Here is an 18,740-nt window from a genome sequence, read left to right as displayed (position 1 = left end):
TTGTTAGTCGCTCTGGATAAGAGCGTCAGCCAAATGCCACAAATGTAAGTGTGTGTGTGTGTGTATGTATATAGGTAGACAAATGGAGAGGTAGAATGAACAGATTAAAGAGACAGTCATGTACAGAGGTAGGTAGAGATGGCTTAATAAACAGATAAACAGACAAGCACGCAGGATGTTGTACTTTATTGACTGACATTTGAGAACTATTGGAGTGGGAGGTTTACCTCTATAAAAGTGGATACTCGCATGTATGGTTATTATTATAAGCTCAACAATGAGTGTGTTAACATGCACTAAATAATCTGATGATTGCAGAAAATCAGATTTTGTGAGTAATCCGAACAACACATTTACAGTGCATCCGGAAAGTATTCACAGCGCTTCACTTTTTCCACATTTTGTTTTGTTACAGCCTTATTCCAAATTGAATTAAATTAATCTTTTTCCTCTAAATTCTACACAAAATACCCCATTGTGACCATGTGAAAAACGTTTTCTCGAGAGTTTTGAAAATTTATTAAATTAAAAAACAAAGAAATCATATTTACATAAGTATTCACAGCCTTTGCTTAATACTTTGTAGAACCACCTTTGGCAGCAACTACAGCCTCAAGTCTTTTTGAATATGATGCCACAAGCTTGGCACACCTATCTTTAGGCAGTTTTGCCCATTCTTCTTTGCAGTACCTCTGAAGCTCCATCAGGTTGGATGGGAGACGTCTGTGCACAGCCATTTTCAGATCTCTCCAGAGATGTTCAATCGGATTCAAGTCTGGGCTCTGGCTGGGCCACTCCAGGACATTCACAGAGTGGTCCTGAAGCCACTGCTTTGAGATCTTGGCTGTGTGCTTCGGATCGTTGTCCTGCTGAAAAATGAACCGTCGCCCCAGTCTGAGGTCAAGAGCGCTCTGGAGCAGGTTTTTATCCAGGATGTCTCTGTACATTGCGGCATTCATCTTTCCCTCTATCCTGACTAGTCTGCCAGTTCCTGCTGCTGAGAAACATCCCCATAGCATGATGCTGCCACCACCATGCTTGACTGTAGGGATGGTATTGGCCTCGTGATGAGCAGTGCCTGGTTTCCTCCAAACATGACGCCTGGCATTCACACCAAAGAGTTCAATCTTTGTCTCATCAGACCAGAGAATTTTGTTTCTCATGGTCTGAGAGTCCTTCAGGTGCCTTTTTGCAAATTCCAGACGGGCTGCCTTGTGCCTTTTACTAAGGAGTGGCTTTCGCCTGGCCACTCTGCCATACAGGCCTGATTGGTGGATTGCTGCAGAGATGGTTGTCCTTCTGCAAGGTTCTCCTCTCTCCACGGAGGAACGCTGGAGCTCTGACAGAGTGATCATTGGGTTCTTGGTCACCTCCCTGACCAAGGCCCTTCTCCCCCAATCGCTCAATTTAGACGGCCGGCCAGCTCTAGGAAGAGTCCTGGTGGTTCCGAACTTCTTCCATTTACGAATGATGGAGGCCACTGTGCTCATTGGGACCTTCAACGCAGCAGTAATTTTTCTGTATCCTTCCCCAGATTTGTGCCTCGAGACAATTTTGTCTCGGAGGTCTACAGACAATTCCTTTGACTTCATGCTTGGTGTTTGCGCTCTGACATGCAGTCAACTGTGGGACCTTATATAGACAGGTGTGTGCCTTTCCAAATCATGTCCAATCAACCACAGGTGGACTCCATTTAAGCTGTAGAAACATCTCAAGGATGATCAGTGGAAACAGGATGCACCTGAGCTCAATTTTGAGCTTCATGGCAAAGGCTGTGAATACTTATGTAAATATGATTTCTTTGTTTTTTAATTTTAATAAATTTTCAAAACTCTCGAGAAAACTTTTTTCACATGGTCACAATGGGGTATTTTGTGTAGAATTTTGAGGAAAAAGATTAATATAATTCAATTTGGAATAAGGCTGTAACAAAACAAAATGTGGAAAAAGTGAAGCGCTGTGAATACTTTCCGGATGCACTGTACATGCACTTGAGTAATCAGATAATGGGGAAAACTCTGGGTCTGCATGAGTAAGGCAGTAATCAGATTTCTGTTTTGCAACTGGCCAGTAAACTTTCAGAAGACGACGTCACGTAAAAGTAATGCAAAATTCAAACTTCATGCCGCTTTTTTTTTTTAACATTAAACCATTTTACCTGAAAATATGAACATGCATCATCTAGAAGATGAAGAATGTTTAAATCCTTGATTTCGTCAATCATGTATTTGGTGTCAGCATTGCTCCAAAAGTGTTTTGTTGCCATCTTGCAGATGCTGCTCACTTATTTCCGGTGCCGCAGGTCTGTTTTCACACATGCGCAGACTGAAAAAAACTGAAAGAAATCAGTAAGAGTTTACATGCACGAGAACTCTGATTACAGAGCTGAAATCCAGACTTCAGTCCCATCTAAGAAATCGAGGTATACGGTTTACATGACCATTTGAATAATTATATAACTGCAGAAATCTGATTATAATCAGATTATTAAATGCATGTAGAGGCACACATTGACACCCACATTGCCTCACTGCTGAGACAAATTCAGTTATTATTGCTTTTGTTGTTGTTTTCTCTGTTGTTAAACATTTTTTGCATGTGTTCATATCACCTGCTCATATAAATAAAACAAAAAAAAAATTCAGTAGTGTGTGTGTATATACACATTATGGGCTGTATGAGCCCTCTTCTGGTAAAACTGAGGAACGCCCACCAGTTTCTTGGCTCTTGCTAAATACACTGTATTCGAATATGTAGGTTCCTTGTACAAATATCCATTGTCCAGCAACATCATTGGCCCATTTCCTTTCCAGGTACACCATCCAGTTCTAAATATTCTTTAGTGTGTGCTTTTGTCAGTGTAATTTAGTCTGCATCTGAATCCGTGACTGGAAAGATGACCCTTGCCAGTTTTAGTGCAGACAGAGAGTCCAGTGGATTTCTAAGTCAGAGAAACGATAGAGATTCCACAGAAGATGAGAGGAGAGGGGGAGACAGGAACACACAACGAGAAGTGTTGGTGTGCATCTGTGTGATAGAGTCCAAGGGAAAGGGTGGCGATAAGTGTCAGAGGAGGGAAGAATGGTGTGTCTGAAATGGCAGACTGACTGGAGGAAGTCTGAGATTACACAAGAGAGAGGCTTTCATTAGAGTGAGATTGAATGAGGGTGAGTGTCGGACGCTCTTCACTTCACGCCCACGTTACTAATAGTCCTGGTAATCGTTATGTAGAGCTGTTATTTTAAATATGAGTTATTTTGGATAACGTTGGTTGAATATAGCATCAAAAAGCTGAAACAAACTTGATGAAATAACGGCAGTTTTTAACAGCAGAGAAATTATACAATATGAAGAGGGTGCATTGAGTCAAGTCAATGGCCTGTTTGTGTGCAAAACTACTATTAATCCTTTGGCATGTAGAATCAAGCCTGTCCCATTTCTCTGTGTCCTGTTGTGTAAGTGAGAGTTTTGTATGTGTTGGTGTGTTTCTTCCGTATTGCTTGGGCATTAGAAGGTGAAAACGGGTGGTGTGTGTATGTGGGTTGCTGCTGTTTCAGGAGGTACATACAGGCTAAGAATGTAACATACTGTGTTTGCGTTTTAGCGTTGTTGGTGCATCAGAAGGCACGCATGGAGCGTTTGTGTCATGAGCTAAAGCTGAAAAAGAAGAACTTGGAGAAACTCAAAGAGGAAGTGAACGAGATGGAGAACGACTTAACAAGAAGACGACTGCAGAGGTCCAACTCGGTCTCCCAGATTCCATCTGTGAGTGTCTCTCTCCTGCACACACGTGTATACAAACACGCTAAGGGTGTTAATACATCAACACACTGAAGGTGGCAGTTCAACTGCGTCAGATTTGGAAACGGGCTCGTCCTTATTGTTACGTAATCGCCTGATCGCAATTAATTGATGATTGCAGTTATTTATGCTGACTGCAGTTATTTTCCACTCATTATTGTGTAAGAACAAGCAGAATGTGAAATAGACGTGTTCTTTAATCAGTTGGGTTGGGAAAATAAATGTAAATGAAAGAAAGCAGAAAACACGAAACACAGTGACACTGTATGTTTAGGGGGGATGTTTGATAGCTAGATGAATAGCTCGAATGGGGGTTATTTTTTTTTTTTTTTTTTTTTCTTTTTAACACAAAAAATCTCCTTTTTTTTTAAACACAAAAATCCAAGAAAAAAGGTCCTTAAAAGATATAGTTCCTCCAGTTGTGTTGATTTGCAAATAATGCTATTTTGAATGGATTTCTCAAGGATTTTATCCAAACGGAATTATGTGGTCAGATACTTTGAACCCTAATACATACACACAAGCTCTAGGTTTAATTTCCCAATAGTTTCCACTTGCTGTGCTGGGAGTAGAGATGGGCAATATCACAATATCTTACCTTGATCATATTCATTCTTTTTGTCATGAAACACAGTGTGCTTGTATTTAAAACACAGACAAACTGCAGGCATCATTATAAAGATATCATAATTAGTCCTGTTCAGTTGATTTATTGCAGTGCTGGATCTGAAATTTGGAATAATAGTCATTCTGTTCGTATTTTTTTTGTAGCCATTTTTAAATGCAGCACTATCTGTTGTGTCATTGTGATATTGCATATGTTAATGTACAAGCTTTGCAATATACTGTTTTTTCAATATTGCCTACCTCTAGCTGGGAATTACTTTTATAACTTTTTGAGGTCAGTCAAAAAGATGTTTGTATTAACAGACAGGGAATAAGGAGATCAGTGGTGTGGAGTCATTCTAAATGACAGTTAACTGATAGTTCAGTTTCTCAAACTCTAGGACTCCAGCTTGTTAATAACAAATCAGCTGCATAGTTTCATTGAAGTCATGTCTTTCCATTCTCTTGGTTGTGTGTCTGTTTGTATCCAGCTTGACGAAATGCAGCAGCTGAGATGTAAGAACAGGTTACTGCAGATCGACATTGACTGTTTAACTAAAGAGATCGACCTCCTCCAAGCACGCGGTGAGTCTCATACAAGCTCGTTCTCCTGTGGTCTCTCCTCCTTTCTCCCTCACTCGTAACATTCTGGGTTGACTAACATTGTGTCAGATGACACAACCTGTTATTTATGTCTTCACATTTTATTCATGAATTGAATAATATATAATGGAGTAGTTTACTGAAATGTCGCCCATGTAGTCGATTGACCAAGATACATTTGCTTCTTTAGATTTGCAGTGAGGCTACAAGGCTAATATAGTAGAAGACTTGCATTGCTTTTTAGCTTCTTTAACCTTGAAGTCTTCTTCCAAAACCGAAAAGGGGGAAGCTTTAGTTCTCTGTGTCTTGGCCAGTCAATTACTTTGGGGTAAGAGGACATTGTGGAACGTGTACCGAATGGATTGGAGGTAGACAGGACACATACTACACATGCCTTTTTCCTTTTAAGTTATGGTCCTGTACACTTTAGTGATGTAGTTGTCAATGATCTGAATCCGGTATGTTTGAGCAGAAAAAACACAAGTTCTGCAGTGGCCCTTGGTGGTCTATATTAGCCCAGCTCAACTGGCAGAACATGGCCCCAGCATTGCCAAGGTCTTGGGTTTGTTTCCCAGGGAGCATGCATACTGATTAAAAAGAACATTTCTCTGTGCTGCTGTTTGCTTTGGGGGAAAGAATGCATCTCTAAGAAAATAAAGGAGCCTGTGAAGCACAATACTTACACATACACTGTGTCCAGAATTATCCAGACACCACTTTTAATCTGTGAATTCAGCTACTGCATTCCCTTGCGTTCATGTGGACAACACATCTTGCGTAATCATCACAGCATCACAGCATTCCCAATGGAGTGAGAGCAGCCTCACATGAGCATAAGGTCATCATGCCCAGTGCCAAGTGACTGCTAGAGGGGTATAAAGCCCTCTGGTATTGGGCTGTTGATTATTGCATCTGCATTCTCTGGAGTGATGGACCTCCATCCAATACCTTTATGATGGGTCGGAGTGGCGTTTGTGAGCCAGAAATAATCCAGCAACAGTACCTGACCCCACTAATGCTCTTATGACTGAATGCAATCAGATCTTCACAGCATGTAGTGTAAAGCCTTCTCAGAAGAGAAGAGACTTTTACCTCAACAAAAGAGGGCGAAACTCCCTATTAAGCAGGAATCTACAAACATTGAGACATGGTGTAGCTTGTCCACTGATTATAGAAGGGTAAACAGTTTCACAGTGATCTCTAGAGCATTTCTTTGTGGCTGGATGGAGAATGTCATGTTTTTTCTTTGTCAAGACCAGCAAACATTTCTACCTCAGTTGTTGGCAGTGCTGCTTTGCCCTGTAGGATTGCGCAGATAAATCTTGCAGCGGGTAGGAAAGGTCGAGCAGCGGAGAGCTGCCAGACAGGCAACCTTTGCTTCCCCCTTTTTGCCTGCACACGCGCAAGCACACGACAAATGTGCTGCTATTGTAGTGTTAACTGCCAGTTGTTTCCTGAATGACATCCTGCTACTGCTCTCGAGCAAAGCATTTATTATACCTTTGGCACCTCATACACACTCATACACACACAATCTGTCTCTCTCTCTCTCTTTCTGTAAAAGCTTTTGCATTACAAATGTTCTTCAAACTCTGTTGATATACAAGGCAACGCCTCACACTGTAATTTAATGACATTTATGTGCCCAAGCACAGCCAAACGAATGGAACGAACCTGCCACTCAGACATTTTCCCCATCAGTGACTCATAAAGCAAAGCTGACCTTAGTGCCTGTGTGTTTATGTGCCAAGACTGGCTGCACTGTCTTCCTATGACTCCTTAATCCAAGGCTAGTCTGCATCTTCACATCCTGTACAGTCACGTCCATTTGTGTGTATGTGCGCTGACTCATATGCATGCATCAACTCTTAAGCCAGTGAGAGGTGCAGGTGTTCAGTCAATATCAGTCACATCTGATGGGAAGGCACTTATTTATTGTGTGGCTGCGTATGTCTGGTGTAGGACTGCAGTTTGGTATTATACAACAGTAAGATCAGACCGCGCTGATTTAGTTGAGAAGCATTGTGTATGAAGCAGTGCCCACCACAACTCAAGAGCACCCCTCAAGCCTGTGGAACATGCTTTTAAACCACACGTTTAAGTTGGAAAACCTAATGCAAGGAATGTATTCTTGCTTTGTTTTTCCTTTATTTCTGTTTTCTCACAGAAATATTTTCTGCATGTTTAATCATCATTACATCTATCATTAAAAATCATTGTTTCCAAATGTTTGATATCGTCTTTTACATTCTCAAATCTGTGTTTCGTGTTTATTTATTTGTCAGTCAAATGTGTTCCTGCTTGTTTTTAAGGTCTCGACACAGCAAGTCTTGAATTTGATAAGGTGTCATTTGAACACCTCTGTACACAGCTAACCCTTATGTTTCTGCTGTACCACATACATAGAGAATAGATACAGTAGATAATTTCTATTAAATAATTTGACAAGCCCCATTGGTTAGATTTTGAACAAAAGTGTAACAGCAGGTCTACATCAAATTTCAAACATGTTGTTCCCCCGAAGTATATTTACAATCTGCAACTGGAAAAAATAAAACATAGTGGTGATTTATTTTTCTCTAGTGTCATTCAACTGTAGCCTGTGAGTTAAATCTGTTGCATGTGTGTTTCAGGACCACACTTCAATCCCAATGCAATCCATAATTTCTACGACAACCTCGGCTTCTTGGGTCCCGTCCCACCAAAACCCAAAGGTACCCCAGCAGCAGGTGAGTACCATTACACATCCTTCTTTTTTTCCTTCTCATATTTCTCCATCTCCATCTCTTTCTTTGTCTTTTCTCTCCTCTCTCCACATCACGTTTTAAGTTCTTTAAGCTTTTTTGTTCTTTTTTTTTTAATCTCTCCTTCTCTCTGTTCTCCATCATTCGCTCTGTCCATCCTGATGTGGTTGGGTCAGGCTCGGATCATTGGGGCTCTGTAGACAGGAGAGGACGCAAAATAAACGTCAGCTCCAAGCTTAAGAGAGACCCCTCTCTCCCTCCTGTTCCACCCTGTCTCCCTGCACATGTGGGTGGGTAACTAGCACTGTCCCTCTGCCCCTCTCTCACTCCCTCATCCCATTGGATCTCAATAACTGATACTAATCAACTGATTGTGCTCTCTCTCTCTCTGTGTCTCTCTCTTGCTCTTTCTGTCTCTCTCACGTTCACTGTACTTCTATGTAATAGTAGTTTTATAATTAATAACAATATGATAATAGTAGCAATTTATTTCTTGCATATGGTGAGTTACCCTCTGTTTTAAAAACGTGGCTTGTTGATATACAATATATGGTTTTGGTTTGTTGGAATCTATTATAATAAAAAAGAATGTGCTCATTATTTTGGGCAAAAATAACGTTCTTAGGCTGTTTTAAGCAAAAATGTTACTTTCTATTCCGCTACTGTGGAAATAGTTCCTCTAGTCACAATTGCATGTCCAGAGTAGGTCTTTTCGGGATGACCCTGAATCATACTAATATAATCAAGTTGAATTATGAGATTTCAGATTTGGTTGTACATTTACCCTTTTATTCTGCAGGTTATGTTTTGCTTTTTCCATCTCAATTTACACGACAAAATCATAAGGTGAATTATTCAGTTAACTGCATTAAATAATTACAGATTTTGATTTTATTTATTATTATAAAAGCTCCCCTCAAATGAGCAGAAAATGTGTTTTATGATCAACACATTGCTATATGCTTACAATTTACTGCTGAAAGGCAAACATCTTAGACGCTGTGTATTATTTTATATCGTTTTTACAGAGCAGATCACTGAAGAGATGCCATCTGTTTATAGTTTAGTTATTTGGGGAAAAATGGACCGACTTTCAGTAGGAAAAAAAACTGAGTTCAGCTTCTTTTATTATAAGGGTTTAAAATTACATCACCATCTATTTGACTGGAAAGAAGACAGTTACGGCCTCATACGACCGCCACCGTCTGAATGTAGCTTATGAAATATCCAAGTTATGGAGAATATGACAGTGCATTTTGGAACCACCGGTGGTTCCAAGGAGTTTAAGAGGCTACTTCTCACTTTCTTGGTTTCTTTACAAAAAGAGCTCATGTATATTTGGATTTTGCACTCTTCATTTACCCGGAGGGTGTAAGAGACAACACTGTTTTATTGTTTCCTGTAATAGAAGATTGGATGTGATTGATGAATCAGCCCTGTAACTCTAGCATAGACTTGCATAGACATGAGAGTTATCCTCCTTGAGGAGTGGTGAAACCAAAAGTATTTAAAATAAAGATGTGAATTTTGGCGAATTCTTTTGTCAGGAATCCACTGTCCCTAACGTGCAAGGCTAAAATGAAGGATGTGACCCATCAAAATTTCATTAATGAAACGGATCATTTGGGTTGCCTGATTAGCTGAGCCAAGCTTTCAGCTGCAGTAAAATACTTGATATTCACACACACGCATCTGACTTCTGCAGTGAAGATCCGAGACATTGAAATTGTACCTTGTATGGACCATGAAACATGGTTGTATACAAAGTAAATGACCCGAAACTCAATAAACATACCCTGCCTATAACCAGTTTTGTTTAAACCAACTATAATATATTCATGATTATATGACCAAGCACCAAGTTGACAAAATAACCAGGACAGACACTGATGAGCGACTGAAGGTTCTATATTCTGAAGTGCTGATCTTCTATTTATCACTTATTACTTGCCCAAAAAACATAAATGCCTTGACCATGGATAGTTTAGGCTCAGTGTACATCGGTAGCTCTTGACAGCAGCCACCATCCACTACATGCATTTCTTTAAAACACCATGCGTCACACACTCTCATGGATGAAATGGCAGCACATGATTTTTCCGCAGACCCATCCAAGGAACCGGTTTCATATTTCATCCTCATGCATACGGTTCAGAAACATTGTTTAATTTGAGTGATAAACTCTTGTTCAAATAGAAGATTTTGTTTGTTTAAAGTGAAATCAACCTTTTTTTTCTCTCCATTGGCTGAATGGCTGTTTCACTTTACGCTCAAGTGATTAAACATTTTCATCAGACGTGTCCAAAGTCCAGCCCCAGGGCAGTTGCGGCCCACCGACAGGTTTTAGTTGGCCCTTTGCTTCTGTTTTACAATGTACTTTAAGCGGCCTGCCAACCAGTATGTTGCAGTTCTGTGTTTCACCTGACGGTGGCAGCTGACTCGACCTGCAGCTTCATTTACTAAACTACATTTAGCCAAGACTGCAGACATAAAGCTCAAACTAAACACTGAGATGTGTATATTGGCAAGATGGAAAACTGCTTATTAAAGCAAATTCAGTAAATATTAACCCTTTACGGTCGAACGACAATGTGGCTATGCTGTGTTTATTCGATATGTAAAGAACATTAGCTGACAAAACCAGAAATTTATAGAAGTTTTAGTTTCTCACATTGTTTTTCAGCAAGAATTAATACATCAGACGTTGCACACTGTTCTGAATGAACGATCCACCAATAAAAGAAGCCTCATGCACCTTTTATGCAGTGATGGGAAACACAGTGGCTCACAAAGCTCAATTAATTATTTATGAATGATAGTTCGGCCCTTAGGTATTTTGACACAGCACAGTCTGGCCCTCTTTAAAAAAACGTTTGGACACCCCTGATCTACATCCCTAACTTACAGTCTTTCTCTGTTTTTCACAGAGTCGAGCAGTAAGAGTATGAAGGCTGTGTCAGAGGTTGAGGACGATGATGGTGTCCAGTGGGGATGTACTGCCTGCACCTTTCTCAACCACCCTGCCCTGAACCGCTGTGAACAGTGTGAATTCCCACGACACTTCTGAGCCCCAATTACTTACACAAACACACACACACACTCGCACGCTCATGTACACACACAGCATTCGCCAGCTCGAGTAGTACAGACTTATTTTCGAGAATATGGGCATGAACGTAGAGAGTGTGTTTGTGTGTGTTTCTGCAGTGTTGTCTGTCTCCTTATCTCTCTCTCTCTGGGTGTGTCGTTCTGCCCACTGAAGACTGGATGATGTTTACAGGTTTTTCTCCGTTTCAGTCTGTCAATCCAAGCTGAGCTCTCTAGAGTATGTTTGCGCATGTATGATTGAACAATTGACTGTATGTTAGCCCATGTGTGGTGAGAGCCTGTGTGGGTTTGACAGTAGAGGATTCCCCTGCTGGCTCCAAAATGAATCTCAGTGCTGCCTGAAACAGTATTATCATAGTGTGTCTGTGCATAGGTACAAACACGCACGCACGCACACACACACACACACACATATACACACACACGCACACACACACGTGCCAGTGTGCCTTACGGATGGGAACTGCCTTCGAGAGCCGCCTCGTCTCCTTACCTGAAGGGAATGCCTAACAGACTACTTTCTGGACTTGACTCTTTTACTCTTTCCAAAGGATGATGGGAAGAATCTGTGGAATTTCTGCCAAATCGGAGTTTCCTCTGTACCATCTGTGCCCGCTTCTCTTTCGTTCACTAAAAACGAAACAGAAATTGAACTCAACTGCATGCCTTAGATGTACAGTTTACAAAGGAGCCCCTCCTCACTCAAGCTTTTTACTGTACATAGTTTTAGAATGAGCTTTAAAATGCCATTTTTTTCTTTCTCTCTCTCTTCAGCTGTCACGTGTATTTCCTGTAATTATAGCTTCATAGACTTCATTTACTTCTATTTGTTTTGTTTTTGTTGTTTTCTCTTAGACAAATGAGTACGGTTTCCCTCTTTAAGTTCAGTGAGAAGCGCAGCGTGGCGTGAAAGCAGAGAGATGAGCGCTGGATCTCCTCTCCAGCCCTTCACACAGACGCTCCTTCTCCAGCGTACGGCCTGCAGACGCAGCAAAGGTCAAAAAGATGGAGTTTATGCACGAGGCCTGTGGTCTCCAACAGGTCAATGGTCTCCACAGGGTCTCCACAGGGTCTCTGCAGCAAACGAAGTACAGCCCTGAAACGGATGATAAACTGCCATCTTTAGCTGACAACTGGAATGTAGGTTTAATATTCGGGAATTTTATTCTACACCTTTGTGCCAAGCAAGGAACACAATATGCCAAAATTGTGCCGAGTGATGCACACGGTATGAATTGAGAGCAGAGACTTCTGGGACATGTAGTTCGGAGTTTTTATGCCTTCCAAAAAGCTGTTTTGTCGGAGGGCTTTATGGATCAGATGTTCGGAACTTGCCAAAGTTTGGGAATCTGTGTGTTCCTGGGTGAAGCCAAATAGGTCACCATGTGCCTTTAGTCAGTTTTTCACAGGTGATGCTCTATGATTAAAATGGACAGTGCCTTTTTCTCCTTCGTAGAATTGATTACACGAGTTCCACAAGGCCTTCATGATGTTTTAAATGTTTATTAGCTTATTGATTTTACCTTAATTTTTAAATAAGATATAAAAGAGTTGTGAAGAAGTGTCATTTTCAGTTTCACAATCTGCTGCCTCACTTTCGGCCTTAAAGTTTTACAGAATAATCTACGCGGTAATGAGATCAATATGGTCATGAATAGCCTAAATTGGTCGTTTTCTAGTGTCGCCAACCCATTTTTCTCCTAGTCTTGGATTAAAATAAATAAAAATTGATAAAATTATTAGCATAAGTCAAGTGCCAGCTGTTCAGCATCCTGCCAGTATTAAGGATGTTGATCCCGAAAGCAATAATCAAATGCCACAGAATATCAAAGCATGCTTGCTTTTTAATCCAAGATGTGGTCTAATCTGGGTTTGAAAATTGGCAAAATAAAGAGAAATATCTCTTGTAGCTGTTAAGTCTGGGTGTCTGAAGCACTTGTGTTTAAGGAACCCAGAGAAACTTAGTCATACCCGATTGCAGCTCTGAGTCAGAGCCACCAGTTATGTTCATGAATTTAAAACATAGGGAAAAGAGCGGAGTGATTTGGGAATCTAAAGTGGTTTTTAATTTTAGTGGGGAAAACTGTCTTTGTAACAGATAAGTTATTTGTAAAAATAAACAAAAAAAATCCTGAAGTGTTGTTGGTTTTGTTGTTTTTAGTGGACGTTTTGCTAACTTGATTGTTTTTAACCACTAGATGCCAGTATTGCACTTCATAGGAACTGACTGTTCTATGTTCTACTTCATGAAAGTCTCTTAACCATTGGTCTTGGCAGTAAGTGGCAATAGAATCACCATATAATATTTGAATAAATGCAAATAAAGAAATGCAGTTAAAAGTTACTTGAATATGGTCAAAGAACAAAGTTAGGTTCTATATGTACACACTCTTTATTTATGTTGTTCTGGTCTTCCATCTCGCTCTGCACAGCTCTTGGGACTACTTATTATTTTAATCATTGAATATTTGATATGCATATGTACTCATGTGAAGTACACAATGAAAAGTTCAGACTCTTTCAAAATTCTTGGAGTTACAGATATCAAGTCTTTGTTTAAACAGTGTTGATAAAGGTAATATAATTTCTTACATAGAAAAAAATAAGTATGCCTCTACCTGTATCACTTCTTCAGACGTGTCAAATTGATAAGTGCTGATGTTGAGAGGTCCATTAGAGATTGTCTTGGAGGAACCTGTCTTATTATACTTGAGATATCTGATCTGATTTAATTTTTTGTGATTTGAATGTGTGGTAGCATAATGCTTAGATCAGAGGGGCTCTCTGAGGCCTTCAGAAAGAAAGCTGTAGATGCCAATGAATCTGGGAAGTGGTTTAAACAGAGATCCAAAAAAATGGAAGTCGATCATTCTGCTGTCCGGAAGATCCTTTACAAGTGGAAAAGATTTATAACCATTACCAGCTTGTCCAGGCCAGCCCAGCAAATATAACCTAAGAGCAGGCTGTAAAATGCTAAAGGAAAGTCTCTAGAAACCCAAATTTTCATCACAGGATCTGCAGGTAGCTCTTGGCACAGCTGATGTAAAAGTGCGTACATCTACCATTAGAAAAAGGCTGCATACATTTGACCTACATGGAAGGTGCACCAGGAGGAAGGCTTTGTCTCCGTCTAAAAAGAACATCACAACAAGACTAAGATAAGATGATCCTGTATTAGTCCCACCACAGGGGTAATTTAAAGTGGGAAATTTAAAGTTTGCTAACCAATATCTAGGCACATTCTGGAACGCTGCGCGATGGACAGACGAGGCAAAGAGTCAGTTGTTTGGCCACAGTCCCAGAAGCTAGAAGGTCTAGAATGTGAGATCATGTCAAAACATTGAAGCTGAAGAAGTGGACCTTCCAACAGGATAATGATCCCAAACATCCACCAAGGAATAGCTCAAAGGAAAGTGGAGAGTTATGGAATGGCCTAGTCAAAGCCCAAATCTGAATCCCATTGAAATGCTGTGGGATGATTTGAAACGGGCTGTGGATGTATGAAACCCCTCCAATATTGCAAAGAATTCTGCATGGGGGAGTTGGCAAGAGTTTCACCCACAACGTGCCAGAAACTGGTTGACAGTTATAGGAAACACCTACATAAAGTCGTTTCTGCCAAAGACGGCAGTACCAGTTACTGAAGCCAGGGGTGCACTTGCATTTTCAACATAAACACACACAATTTTTTTTTTGCTGTTTTTGTTTTTTTAATAAATGATAGCAAACTCAAATTTCCAGTGTTTTTGTTCCATAACATGTTTATCTATATACATTGTTTAACTGAAGATGAAATACTGATATGTCCACATAGATGCTTATATTCAACACATATCACTGTGTATCTCAAATTCCCCAGATTTCCACCCATACACCTACACAATTCAAGTGAGGACAATAAAACAAATGTTAGTCAAGAATAAATAACATAAGAACAAACAAACAGGAAAGTAAAGGGGGTATGACTGCATGTTCCTTTTTGATGGGGTTGTTCAGGTCAAGGGGTTGTTGTATGTTGTTGTATGTTGCTATTGTGTTTAAGACTTCAGCTGATGGCAGTGTATGTCCTAGGTGCTCTGGTAGTACATTCATCTGTAATTATACAATGTTTTTTTGTTTTTCAATTAAAAAAAAAAGGCACAAGGGGGACACTGGAGTGCTGTTCCCCATACTTTGATTGGATCCTTGTGAAGCCGTGTCTGGTGAAGACCTGTGACGAGATTTGATCAGAAGCACCTCATACCAGCTGTAATGCATGGTAATGGAACTGCCATGGTTTGTGGCTGATTTGCTGCCTCAGGATCTGGCCAACTTCATCCATCATAGAATCCACTATGAATTCTCTTTCATATCAGAGTAGAATGGGACACTATCTGTCAAAGTTAAAGCTGAAGAAATGGACCTTCCAACCAGATAATGAACCCAAACATATATAAGTAAGGAATAGATCAAAAGGAAGAAATGGATGGAATGGCTTAGTTCAAAGCCCTGATATGTATCCCATTGAAAAGCTGTGGGAGGATTTGAAACAGGCTGTACATGGAAGAAACCCCTCAGACATTGCACAGCTGAGGAATTGTACATGGGGGGAGAGGGCAAAAAGTTCAAACAGTTGCAAAAAAAGAAGCACTGAGTTCTGAGTTTACTTCAGGAAGCTTTCTACATGCAGTGTATGTATAGGCCGGGTGGGATTTGAAGGTTTGCAGTATTAGTCACAGTGGTCTGGATTCCTGAACTTTGTTAACCTGTTGAGACTATTCATAGTGAATGGCATTGAGGTGTTTTATAAGGTGTGTTGTCAATTGGACAGCGCATTTTGAAGTCGGATGAATTTTTAAAAAAGAATTCTACAGAATTGTCACAGTTTCTGCATGAGGCTTGCGAACGAAGTTTATAAAGTATTTGAATGTGGGGTGAAGCTTTGTAGAGAGATGTACAGGACAGGAAACGCAGGATTTGTGATGTCTACAACACAAATATAACCATATGATTTATTGGTCAAAATAATTAGTGAGCCTAGTTTTTGTCTGTAATGTTTATAGTGGCAAAGAGAACCATCATAAGAAGCAATATATGAGGCCAATCATTTGTAAACATGTCATGCAACAGGTGTCTGTGAGGTAGATTAAACACTTTAGTCTGGATCCCATCATCACCAGTGTAAACAGTTCTGTCTTGCTGAGCTTCTCAGAAATGACTCATTCTGTGTTAAACCACTGTCTTTGTTTACAGTGTAACTTTGCTTAATGGGCCCATAGGTATAAATTAGTTATGATCTATTTTAACATGGCTATTTTCCAACCTCTCCTTATCCCTTGGCTATTTTTTTGCCTTTTAAGAGTGATGTATGTAAATGATCTCTGTTGTGATTGGCTGCCCTCATTCAAAATGCAGTCCAGGCTAAAAAAGTTCAATGTTATTGGATAGAGCTGTACTGCTGTAGGGCGAATAGCTGTATACTTTAATCAGCCATGACATTAAAATGACCTCCTTGTATCTACACTCATTGTCCATTTTATCAGTTCTGCTTGTTAGCCCCCTTTTACCCTGTTCCTCATTGGTCAGGACCACCACAGAGCAGGTATTATGTGCATGGTGGATCATTCTCAGCACTGCAGTGATACTGATGTGGTGGTGTGTTAGTCTGTGCTGTGCTGGTGTGAGTGGATCAGACGCAGCAGTGCTGGTGGAGTTTTTAAACACTGTCCGCTCTGATAGACACTCCTACCTTGTCAGTCCACCTCGTAGATGTAAAGTCAGAGACGACAGCTCGTCTGCTGCTGCACAGTTTGAGTTGTTCATCCTCCAGTCCTTCATCAGTGGTCACAGGACGCTGTTGGCTGGATGTTTTTGATTGGTGGGCTATTTTCAGTCCGGCGGTGACACTGAGGTGTTTAAAAACTCCAGCAGCACTGCTGCGTCTGATGTTTTATTTCATCCATTTGGAATAACGGCGGTTTTATTTCTGTAAGCAAGACAATATTAATCATAAAATAGCATTAATATTTCTTGTATGTGTAAAGCGCATGCCCTACAGCAGGGGTCTTTAATTAAAATTCTGTAAGGTCCAGTTAAAGGCAATTTCCTCAAGCAAAGGTCCAGAACATCATGTCTAAATTGCATCATGATTCAGTGCCATATCTCTGGTGTCAGAACAAAACCTCGTATCTCCAAAATGGTAACTTTACAGGAGAAGGAAAAAACCTACTTTACTTTTAATGTAAGTCAATGGAACCAGAATTTTTACCAAGTCATTTTGGGCCATTTCTTTTACTCCATTCATCATGAAATGTACGAACAGTGTAAAGAGTCACAGGTATTTTTTAAAAATTATGTCAAAAAGCAAAAGCGTCAGAAGTGGAGATACGAGGTTTTCATCTGACAATCGCGATGTACTGTTTACTGAAGTAGCCTTGTAGGTATAGCAACGTCTTATACCGTCAACAACTGAATGTCAAAACAAACAAAGTGCAATTCAGTAAAATGTAATCAAATTTCTCTTTTTAGAGCTCACCATGTAAAATAATCACTTTCCTCTCTGACTGCTGTTTCTCGCCTCGTCCCTCCCCTGTGCGTGTGCCACTCGCTTGAGTCTCAGCGCTCATCGTAATGCACTGATCTGATTGGCTGAGCAGTGTCACGTGATATTTTTCACCCCAATCTGTGAGTCTCCAAGCCGCTAAACCGGTATGGTAATGACTAGAAATGATGCCATGGAAAATAGGACCACCCGTCAAAATGAATGAATTCTTCCCAGTTTATCAGTTGCAGGTCCAGGCCCGCATAGGACAACGTTTGAATCCCTTCATATATACAGACACCTTATATTTCAATCTACCCCGGTCAAACAGAGAGTCAAGGTGAACATTAAAGCAAAGTTTGAATGGGAAAGATTCAGAACTTGTAGGGGTGCCAACAATTGTGGCACACAGATTTGAGAAAAACATTTCATGATGAGATTTTTTTTTTTTTTTTTTTTTTTATCTTTCAGTCATTGTGCCTAATTAAAGGTTGTTCATATTTTGAATGAGGGATCAAAAAGATAAGCCATAAAGACTATTTTTATATTTACAGCCTGTTCGGTTCATGTTTGCCAGGGGTGCCAATAATAGTGGATGGTACTGGAAATGTGCTGGTTTTCATGACCTCACAAAAAAACAATGAAATCAAAACAGGTTGTTTTTGCAGCTGAGTTTCCGTGTGTGGACCGAGTTGCATGTATTGAAACTTGTACCAGTCATACTACATTCAGGTTTCCATGATATCAGCCCGTTTTACAGTGTAGTTGAGCTTAATCTTTGATAGAACTGGGAGGAATTTCCCTTCGTCTTGAAAAACAGAGCTTGCATCATTAATTGAATGCTGATATTAAGTTTTCCGTAAGACTTCAAAGTCGGTGTCGTCGTCGGCGCTCTTATCAGAAAGCTGTACGCTGTGTCCTGAAATGGCTGCTGATCTGGTAACCTCATTATTTTCACTGACCATGTTTTTCACATGCATTCAGAAGAAACAACAGAGATCACATCTTGAAATTCATTTTTTATTAAGTCATAACAGATTTAAAGCACACATGGACAGTACAGGCAGGAAGGCTTTTGCTAACTGTTACGCTCTTTTGCTAGCTCTACCAGCTTGGCTAGCGATAATACAGGCCTCATTTTGAGGTTACAGAATAAAACAACTCACTGCTGTGATTAAAAACATCCTCAGTCATGATTGACCTACCTCCCCACACACACGTGTGCGGAGATTACGTTGTTTTTAAGGTTAGCTTTGTGCCAAGGCAGCAAGGCCAAAACCTGTGGTCAGCTAAGAAGCTATACTTTAGCCATAACATAGGCACTTCTCTTCAACCTCCTTTCTTAACCTTAAATCAGT

The 18,740-nt window shown here is 40.2% G+C and overlaps 1 protein-coding gene across 4 annotated transcripts in view; it reads left to right on the top strand.

Annotated features, from left to right (window-relative positions):
* The window catches only part of tab2 (TGF-beta activated kinase 1 (MAP3K7) binding protein 2), a 53,937-nt gene extending 40,939 nt beyond the window's left edge, over positions 1–12,998 (top strand). For 3 of the 4 annotated variants that reach the window (XM_017697752.2, XM_037537915.1, XM_037537914.1), the window contains exons 4-8: positions 3,605–3,765; positions 4,899–4,992; positions 7,644–7,739; positions 7,931–8,044; positions 10,682–12,998. In XM_017697752.2, the coding sequence (XP_017553241.1) occupies positions 3,605–3,765; positions 4,899–4,992; positions 7,644–7,739; positions 7,931–8,044; positions 10,682–10,821 (605 nt within the window). In that variant the 3' untranslated portion in view covers positions 10,822–12,998. The remainder of the gene's footprint in view (positions 1–3,604; positions 3,766–4,898; positions 4,993–7,643; positions 7,740–7,930; positions 8,045–10,681) is intronic. The other variant, XM_017697754.2, reaches the window with a different exon arrangement.
* Positions 12,999–18,740: the final 5,742 nt, after the last annotated feature.

This window comes from Pygocentrus nattereri, chromosome 4, assembly GCF_015220715.1.
Source record: "Pygocentrus nattereri isolate fPygNat1 chromosome 4, fPygNat1.pri, whole genome shotgun sequence".
NCBI lineage: Eukaryota > Metazoa > Chordata > Actinopteri > Characiformes > Serrasalmidae > Pygocentrus > Pygocentrus nattereri.
The sequence above is the reverse complement of the archived record's forward strand: the minus strand, read 5'-3'. Positions and strand labels throughout refer to the sequence as shown.